Genomic DNA, 9,711 nt, shown 5'->3' with positions numbered 1-9,711 from the left:
ATTTATTTCAATTATGTCTCGAACCCGATATCTCGTCGCAAGCTTGTGACCTTTTTGTCAATGGAATCATCAGCAAATTGGTTTATTTTTGTTACAATTAGAATAAACGTAAGATTTATGAAGACTAAATATTTTAAACATATTTTAAGATTTTGTATTTTTATTTTGATGTTTCAATGTATAAAAGACAAAAATTAACAGGTCACATTCCTTACCAAACAAGGTCAAAATAAAATTTTACTAATTATTCTTATGTGAGAGTACGTAGACCCAAAATAATGTGACCACAAAAAAGAAAATGACCCAAAAATATATATTAGTATTACAAATGTATTAATGATATATGGTTCATATTATTCCCTTCAGAAATTATTCCTGGCCAACGCTAGCTAGATTAATAAAAACATATCTTTAATCAATTATTAATTTATTTCAAATACATATTACTTAAATCTGACAAGTCAGTGGAATAGAAGCTTGGGAATGGAATAGAAGAGGCATTTGTGGATCCTGAGAGACACTGACTCCACTAAATATTAATTATATTCTTGATTAAACTATAGTTTCATGGGAATTTAATTAGTGAATTAATAATTGAATATAGTTTTGATCTTTTGCATTGGGAGTTGGTTTTGGTCCACTTTTTCTTACAAAATTTGAAATGCCGATGTCCAATATTAAATTAACCCACATGTTAAGAAGCTTGCTTTGTCTTGACTTTAAAAATTATTTAATAAGACTCTTGGTTTAAACTCAAACTTTGACATGTTGAAACCAATATTATTGCATTCTAATCTCCATGCATGATGGCTGATTTTAATGTCATTCAGATTCCAAGATTTGGACTTAGAATGCTATATAAGTTTAATAAGGTATTATTTAGAAAAACCCGTTCAACCAGGTCTAACCGGATCGGATCGGATTTTTGGGTTCTCGGGTTTCTATTTTCATCTGACCCATATGCATAAATTAGGAGTTTTCCTTATAAACTTACTAAATAAGAGTCGATTTAGCAAGAATCCCAAATATATAACTGAAATAAATATATTTTCTTGACTTGTGATTTTCTTGGTACTTGTTCTTAAGGGATTGAATCTAATAATTTTTAAGCTTATAAATTAGTTAGGCTATTTTAGAAAATATAAGCTCCTTAAACTCACCAGAAAGGGCGGCTGATCCTTCGGTTCTTGGGATGCAAGCCAGGGCTTCATATACTGCATAATACTCGTGCATTTGGTATTAGGTTTAAATTGTATATGCACGTAATTTTTAAGATTCTTTTTTTCTGGAAATTTGCTTTAAATCCTACATATTACACGATTCTGTGAAGAACATGGAGGATAGAAACGGGGAAGTGGATGATCTTTTGCTGCCAGGGTTCAGGTTTCATCCAACTGATGAAGAACTTGTAGGGTTTTATCTGAGAAAGAAGATTCAACAGAAACAGCTCTCGATCGAGCTTATTAGGCAACTAGATATCTATAAATATGATCCATGGGATCTTCCAAGTAAGTTCGAGAAATACATGACCACACCCTTGATATATATGTCTTATCTGCATGTCCTACGACTTTAATTTGACGTTAGATTTGATTTAAGTAAGAATATTGTGTGTGTATAGAGCTGGCGGCGACTGGAGAAAAAGAGTGGTACTTCTACTGTCCAAGGGACAGAAAATACAGGAACAGCTCGCGTCCTAACCGTGTAACCGGCGCTGGATTTTGGAAAGCCACGGGCACAGACAGGCCAATCTACTCCTCCGAAGGATCGAAATGCATCGGCTTAAAAAAATCCCTCGTCTTCTACAAAGGCAGGGCGGCTAAAGGGTTAAAAACTGACTGGATGATGCATGAGTTTCGGTTACCCTCGGTCTCAGACTCAGCTTTATCCACAAGATATTTGGACAAATTAAACATTCCCACAAATGTAAGAACCTTAAATTTTGTACCTAATGTTCATCTTTTTCTTACGACTATAATGATAAAAAATTGTGATGTACGTGTGTTTTTTTATCTTTTCAGGAAGCGTGGGCGATATGTCGGATTTTCAAGAAAGCTAACTCGAATACACAAAGGGCTATCTCTAATTCTTGGGTGTCTCCAGTGTCGGATAAAAGCCCTTGTCTTGTAAACAAGATTCAGTTCAGTTCCAGCAATTTGACATGTTCAGATGAAACAAAATATTCATCCGTAGGATTCGGTTTCTCCGGCAGTGACATTCAACAGTTATCCGTTGCTAGTTTCTCTCTTCCTCAACCATGCAAACTAGTTTATGATCAAATGGAACACAGACCAACTCAAGTACTATCAATTTCCCATGGAGATACATCCTACCCGGTCTCACAAAATACCGTTAATGACATTTCAAATTCCTTGCTGCTGGGGAATATCTCGAGATCCATGTTTGAATGTTTAGATACAGGCTCAGATAAGACGGATCTTAGTACATCGAGTGAGCAATGCCACCGCATCTCAGCTGTGTTAGCCGAGGACATTGTACAAGGAAATCTTGGCCAAGGTGAAGGGTTGGTGCAAAATGTGGAACAATTTGATGTGAATATGGGATTTGGTTATAGTTTTCCATCGAGTTTAGGTGATGCATGGAGGTCTAATTTTCTGTGGGATTCTTCCCCTTGTCCTAGTGAGTTCTCCGCTAATTATTCTACCAACAATTGTAAGGGCTGATTCGTGGTAGTACATGGTTCTTTCATTTGTTTCCAAATCTATTTATTTTTTGGTTTTCCCCTTTTTTTATGGGTACTGTTACCTTGTGATGTGTAAAACAACTGAAATCTGAATGGCGTAGAAGTCTCACAAATTATTTTTGACAAGTTTCTTTCAGATGTCTGATATAGCACACACAAATTTGAAATTCACGAGGCAGCTGTAGCTCCATATAATGTGAGAGAAAAGATCTCGATTAAAAAAATTAAATATTTAACTTAAAATTATTTTACTTAAAAAATCATTTAGTGATCTTTCAGAAATCTTGTATGTAATTTTTTTGGCCCCATCTCGAAAGAACGCTCTTTTAACATGTCTTCGATAAAATGGAAGACAAAGCCCCAAAAAACAAAGAGTTGTATCTCAAAGAATCTGAACGTACAAAAATATAAAGTTTCAACCTCACAATACAAAACGTAGATATAGAAACACCACCCGAGTCTTTTCCCACGGGATATAGAAACCTGAACAGATTCAAATGAGTTAACGATTAGAAATAGTGTGTTTATTTTCTCATTTCAAATATATGAAGATCTTATCTCTTTCAAACATTCTCTTGCATTTCATATTGTTAGTTTTTTATTTACCCTCCGTTAAATTTCGGTCATAAAGTAAAAGTACGTTTTCAGTTCGTCGTAGTAGTGATTCGTGCTAAGTCACTGTTGGTTGTTCCGTTGTATCATGAGAAAAAGACTTTTAAGAAGATCCTCGAAACACATACAGGAAGAGACGAATCTGTTTTAAGGACACTGTACTTTGTACATAACTCGGTATGGTTTACTTTAACTTTTGCTCTATTGTGTTTTGTTCACTGTTTAGTTTACTGATTTTTACGAAAATTTACTGTACTATAGCTTTTGAGAGAGATTGTTGAGTGTAATAATTATTCCTGCTTGGTAGAATGATCGAACCGTGGTGCTTGAGCTGGTGTGTGGTTTAAAAGATTTGAGTTGCACCATTACCGCTAGCTATAGCTTTTGATAAAGCGACAAACACTCGGTCCTGCACATAATAAAGAACTCCTATAAACACAATGGCCACAATACCGACAAATTTTGCACAATAGAAGTGTTCTACAGATTCCTTTTCTTTTCTTTAGTAGAAACCATTATACATTTACAAAGGCAATAAAAATGTAGTCTAATTAGTAGGGAAAAAGCAAGAAAGATGGCTCCAAATGCACCCTCCTGTTCACAAAATTGATATTTCGTAGCTTATTCTGGCACCATATCAATTGGTCTCTATTCAACCTTGCGAGTCCAATAACTCTTGAAATCAATCTCAATTCCACTTCGCACGTGCAAATTTGGTCACATTCTTCCTGTTTTTGCATCATTTTCACTATGCAGCTCTTACTTCTTATATTTTCTTTAAGTCTTCTCTCTTTCTGCATTGCAAAAACATCAAAACAGTAACGTTTTTTGTATTAAATAAAAGAATGATACGGTAAGTTGGTTTCCAAGAAAGATCATTCGTCAAACCTTTTGAAGGGCTGTGATTACATCGGCTAGAAGTGTCATATTTTCGGGTTCTTGAGTATCCATCTTGGGTCCATGATCTTTTGAACTCTTATCAGAGTGTAGAAATTCACGGAAAACCAGCATCGACTCCTTTATGGTTCGCACTAAAAATTCAAGTGAGACTGAGTCATTTTCCTCTCCTCTTTCCTTCTTGTCCTTGGCACAATCATCTGTATGGAATTTCAAGCTCATGTTAAACTCCACAAACCAATAACACTGCTCAAATTATGCAAAAAAAAAAAAAAAAAAAATTATTATTGGTATATTTTACCTTTGATTAATGGGACTTGAAGTAGACTCCGGATCATGCACCGGTTCTTGACATAGTTCTGTACTCTGGGACCTTGAAACGGTTCGTCTTCCACAAATCTTTGTATCAGCACTTGGAACTGCTGGAATTCTTCCACTGCACGATTATACGAATGATTCCCTTCAGAATCATATTGTAGTAACTCCTTTGTTTTTATATACAGCCATGATAAAATCTCCCACGAAAGGCAACTTTGTCCAACGTAAACCAATTCTAAGTCACGGTTCAATTCAACTATTGTCCTAAGCGTCGGATCAGCATGAATCCTCTGTACTTTTCCAGGCCAAATTTTCGGTAAAGTGAACTGTTTTAGCATTGAAGCAGATTTCTTCTTGCCAGAAGTGAATATTTCAGAATCTTTTAGCTGCAAGAAACCTGTAACATGTTCATAAATTAGATTCCACAAACACCAGAAATGTTAACAGTGGGGATGAAATTTTTCACATATAATATGCATTTATGAATAAATTATATGTAAAAGTAGTAGTTATTTAATTGAGGCCGTCCATAACCAATTTAAAATATAACGACTACGAATCAGTATTTCGAGGAAAAATGAAAGTATGTTCAGTGGATGGAGGGCCATTGCAATACTACTAAAGTAAAGTTGGTGGAATATACTCTTGAAGTTCATAAATAACTAGGCAGAATTACATTTAAAGAACGGGAAAGAGACCACCAAACAACTTCTAAATTCATTGACCAAAATATTTCAATAATATGACATGTGACAAGCATTAAACATTGGAGGTGAGGAAAAACCAGATAATATTCAACTACTCACGTGAAAAATCTTCAGAAAATTTAATTGTTGACCCTCTCAAAAAATTGTGGAAAACCATATCTGTTACTAGGTAGCAACACAATAACTAAGTGGGTAATTGTTGGTTTCAACCACGCTTCTCCCAGCAATCCCTTCGAGTCGCAATCGAAGGACTAACCTTCAGTCTAATGCCAATGTAATTGCACAGAGACAAAAAGCTATACATAGTTCAAATTTTTTAAATCTCAGACGAGACCTATTGAGTATTGACATGTTTCAATCGTTGAGCGACTTAAGCAGCTAACAATATGGCAGATGCATAATGCATTGGCAATCACGAGTCTACCAGTTTAAATTATCCGAATAAAACATGGAACTTAAGTAAAATAAGAAACACAAGTATGAAAGCAGAAAAAGGTTAGTTTTAATTTTACTCATTGCTTGTAACGTCTGGAAATTCAAGACATCCAATTTCCTCATTTTCTCCGCATAAGTCCTGTAAAACTTGTGAATTTCCTCCATTAAATCCTTGTGCTCAAACTTCTGATCTATGTTTAGAGGCTTCAAATCTTCCACCATTTTCGGAGTTTCGCAATCTTCTAATATAGTAGGAAGCCCTCCACTTCTACAGTTTTTCAACTCCATTTTCATCTGTTGAACTAAATGCTGGTGTTCCCACAGCACATCAGGTTCATTTTCATCATTAAAATCTGAATCCCAAGAGCTCCCTTTGCCTTTCAATCTTTCGGGTTCTTTTAGTTCCTTGGTTTCCTTAGATTCCTCCTCGCAGGCAAAACTTTCTTCATTAACATTAGTTGGATTCACTCTTGTAGGTTTGAGCTCTATGTACTCATCATCTGAATCGAAACGTGTTTGATTAATCCTTCCTTCGTCGGTATTTGTTCCACCATCTTCTGGTCTTTTATAGTCATCTTCTTCTTTATTTGATTCAACCTTCTGAGGGCTAACCATGAACTTAAACTCTGAAAAATCAGACGATCTATTTGCTTCCGAAGTTGATAATTTACACCGTGGAAACAATTCTATTTCATCAGAAAAATCTTGATCCTCCATAGATTCAACGTCCATTGATTGGATCGCTTCAAACCGAAGAATTTTATCATTGAGGGTTGCCGAAATTTCTCCGCCACAAAGACTAAGACTTATGGCAGAGCTCTTCATCTTTTCCTGATCAATAACTTCGAGTTCCTTATCAAATTCTAGAATATTTTGTTCCATTTTTTGCTCCAAATACTCTATTTTTGGAGAAATTTCATCATCAAGACTCTGGTCACTGCAGCTCAAAGCATCATTTGATCCAACAAACATTTCTTTAACATGAAATTCGACAGTCTCGGGTTCTTCAATGAATCCACTTACATTTTCTCTAGGCATAAATTGATACTTATTTTTGCTAGAAATCAATTCAGCTTCCATGAAAACAGAGTCCTCTGTTTTCGAAGTAATTTCATCAAGATTCACACTTTTTGAACTCCCTTTTTCTGCAAGACCACTTAACAAAAAATCAGTGGGATTCTCGGAAACAACTTCGTCACCTTCTTTAGAATGGTCAGCACTAAAATATGAATCATTCCCTTCTGTATTTGATCTGTAAAGCAAACAAAAAAAGCAGAAAATAGAATCTAAAAATCATCTCCCCAAAATATAACAACGAAAAAAGATAAATTTCATAAACCAAAAAACTCATACCTGCAGACATATTTGGCGACGAATCCAAGAATCTTGAGTATGAAAGCATACACAGGAATCAAGAAACTACTGCAAGCCCTAACCATTTTATTTACATGAGTAAACTGGCTCATCATCACAGAAAATCGAATCTTTCCCAAGGAAATATACGATGAACCCAGAAATATTTTTTTTGTTCCAAAGCAAAAATAAGGAAAATCAAATAACAATCATGCACAAGATTCCTACTTTCCTGTCTCTCTGTGTTCCAAAACAGTACTATATACAGTAGTAGATTTTTTTCTTATTTTTTCTCTCCTTCACGTAAGTGGAGTAAGCATTTCCATTAATGGGACACCATTATACGTGAAGGAATAGATATATATCTACCAAGAAAATACAAATTTGTATGGAATTGTTGAAGGTTGGCGATGATTTAATGGAAAGAAATAGAATGATTTTCAGAGGAATAATAATGACGTGGAAGCTACGTGGTTGGTGTGTGAATTTTTTTTTCTTGTGTTAATTTGAGCCGTTGAGAGGCTGATTTTGGCTGGTCCGAAGCCTCGTCGGTCAGATTTTGGAAGTGTGGCTAATGGATACGGTACTATAAAAATATTGAGATGTCAAACAAATAATTAGAAATATATATTTTATATGTATTTATAAAAATTACAATTTTAATTATACAAATTGACTTGTTTTAGATTTTAATTCTGATATTGTTTTGGATTTTAATTTTGGAGTGAGTCTCATGTGAGACCGTCTCACGGGTCATAATCCGTGAGACGGGTCAACCCTACCCATATTCACAATAAAAAGTAATACTCTTAGCATAAAAAGTAATAATTTTTCATGGGTGACCCAAATAAGAGATCTGTCTCACAAATACGACCCGTGAGACCGTCTCACAAATACGACCCGTGAGACCGTCTCACACAAGTTTTTGCCTTAATTTTTGATAGTTGTCAATATTAGGTTTTCATGGAGTAATTTGGATTTTTTTTAATATTAAGTTTTTATATAATAATATGGATTTTTTTTCCTGTTATGATATTTTTTGTCCAAAACTATTAAGTCTATAGAATATAATTTATTTTATATTGATTTTCTCTTATGTTACAAATGTACCGGGAATATAGCTCATATTAATTACACTAAAATTCGTATGATAAAAACAAAACAAAATAAAACAACCACCGATACTTCAAAAAAAGAGAAAAAAAGTTTGTTGTTTATCTTTATTTTTGTTTATGTATATTTTTAATGTGTGTAATATAAGTTTTGTTTTTGTCATATGAGTCACGTATGAGAACATCAATGTCAAATAAGTAATATATGGTATATTTAATTGTTTTGGGTAAAAAAGACTCAAATAAAAAAAAAAAATCAAATTATTTGATAAAAAATAATCATTGATAGATTACAGAACTAAAACTCAAAATAAGTCAAGTCCCTATGTTTTTTTTTATATTTAATTATTCTTTTATGTGAGAAATTTGTTATTATGATATTGTGTATTTGTTTATTTATGATTTTAGTCATCTGTTGTCGGATTTTGATCTTAATTATGTACAATGTTTAAATGACGGGAGGTGGTGGCATGGCGGTCGGTGACCGCCTACCGTCTCAGCCGCTTCTTACTGCTGGTGGCGGGTGTCAAGCAGCGGCAGACAATTTGTGTGGTGGGCTTAGTGGTTGATAGTGAGAAGGAGTGAGAACGAAAAGTTTTTTAAAAAAAAAGTGGGGTGTGATTTAAATATATAAGGTTTTGAGTTTTAATATTAGTTGATTTTGACTAAGTTTTTAAAATTGTTGACTACAACTTAAATATATTGACTGTCTCACCTGGCTCACCTGCTCGCCGCCTCGACCGCCTGCCCATCGCTCTCGAATGTCTGCCCACCACTATATAGTTTGGGCCGCCTAAAACAATCGTCTAATGCATAGGTAGTGTGGTCGAGGATTGCAGCCTCCTCGACACGCTTAGATCATGTATCATTATTTTTTTGTAATTTTAATAATTTTTATATAAAAAAGTTGATGTTGTAACATTAGAAAAATGATTAAAAAATAAAATATAATAAAATTTAAATTTGATAATATAGGTAATCAAAATTAGAAAAAAAAATATATATATATATATATATATATATATATATATATGTGTGTGTGTGTGTGTGTGTTATATGTTATATCAAGATGCGATGATTTTATAGACCAATATATATTTTATAATTTATTTATTTTTAATATAAGAAAATTGTGATTTTTATGTATATTTGTCCAATAGCGATTTTAAGCTTCTATTTCTCAAATTTAAGTATTAATCGTGTATTTTTTAATTTTCCATAAATTTTGTTCTTTCTCCTTATAAATGTTGATGTAACCATGTATATATTAATGCCGTGATGACACCACACGAAAAACAAATTAAAAATTTGATATAATAAGACAAAATTTGATAATATAGAAAATTAAAATTATAAATAGATAAATATAAATGATCAATATTATAATTTCATGGTATATACACACACACTATATTACAAAAATATAGTACCTTAGAAAAATTACATTGATATGGCCACTTCAAAATTACAATTATCACCCTTATTTTAATTAATTTATTAATTATTTATTTGATAAAATATCTAACAAAAATGAAACTCAGGTGATTTTTTTAATTAATTAAATTAAATTAAT

The 9,711-nt window shown here is 33.3% G+C and overlaps 2 protein-coding genes across 2 annotated transcripts; one reads left to right on the top strand and one right to left on the bottom strand.

Moving 5' to 3' along the window:
• The first annotated feature begins 1,321 nt into the window (after nucleotides 1–1,321).
• Nucleotides 1,322–2,684, top strand: LOC140829607 (NAC transcription factor 32-like). The gene is made up of 3 exons (XM_073192920.1): nucleotides 1,322–1,508; nucleotides 1,622–1,926; nucleotides 2,022–2,684. Exons 1-3 carry the CDS (start codon nucleotides 1,334–1,336, stop codon nucleotides 2,682–2,684), a joined length of 1,143 nt encoding a protein of 380 aa, XP_073049021.1. The 5' UTR covers nucleotides 1,322–1,333.
• A 1,078-nt stretch (nucleotides 2,685–3,762) lies between these two features.
• On the bottom strand, nucleotides 3,763–7,501 carry LOC140830623 (uncharacterized). Its single transcript, XM_073194033.1, has 5 exons — nucleotides 7,027–7,501; nucleotides 5,751–6,925; nucleotides 4,515–4,928; nucleotides 4,205–4,413; nucleotides 3,763–4,110 (listed from the first exon to the last, which is right to left on the bottom strand). Exons 1-5 carry the CDS (start codon nucleotides 7,140–7,142, stop codon nucleotides 3,868–3,870), a joined length of 2,157 nt encoding a protein of 718 aa, XP_073050134.1. The 5' UTR covers nucleotides 7,143–7,501; the 3' UTR covers nucleotides 3,763–3,867.
• Between the last annotated feature and the right edge of the window lie 2,210 nt (nucleotides 7,502–9,711).

The sequence above is a fragment of the Primulina eburnea genome, chromosome 4 (genome assembly GCF_022965805.1).
Source record: "Primulina eburnea isolate SZY01 chromosome 4, ASM2296580v1, whole genome shotgun sequence".
In the NCBI taxonomy this organism is placed as follows: Eukaryota; Viridiplantae; Streptophyta; class Magnoliopsida; order Lamiales; family Gesneriaceae; genus Primulina; species Primulina eburnea.
Note: the sequence above shows the minus strand (reverse complement) of the source record. Positions and strands in the feature narration are given on the sequence as shown.

Bases quoted from the DNA above. Each gene is read 5' to 3' on its own strand.
- LOC140829607 (XM_073192920.1), top strand. From the start codon at position 1,334: ATGGAGGATAGAAACGGGGAAGTGGATGATCTTTTGCTGCCAGGGTTC. The intron at 1,509-1,621 runs GTAAGTTCGAGA...GTGTGTGTATAG, and splicing joins TGATCCATGGGATCTTCCAA to AGCTGGCGGCGACTGGAGAA. The intron at 1,927-2,021 runs GTAAGAACCTTA...TTATCTTTTCAG, and splicing joins AATTAAACATTCCCACAAAT to GAAGCGTGGGCGATATGTCG.
- LOC140830623 (XM_073194033.1), bottom strand. From the start codon at position 7,142: ATGATGAGCCAGTTTACTCATGTAAATAAAATGGTTAGGGCTTGCAGT. The intron at 6,926-7,026 runs GTATGAGTTTTT...TTTGCTTTACAG, and splicing joins GTCGCCAAATATGTCTGCAG to ATCAAATACAGAAGGGAATG. The intron at 4,111-4,204 runs GTTTGACGAATG...TTTGCAATGCAG, and splicing joins TAATCACAGCCCTTCAAAAG to AAAGAGAGAAGACTTAAAGA.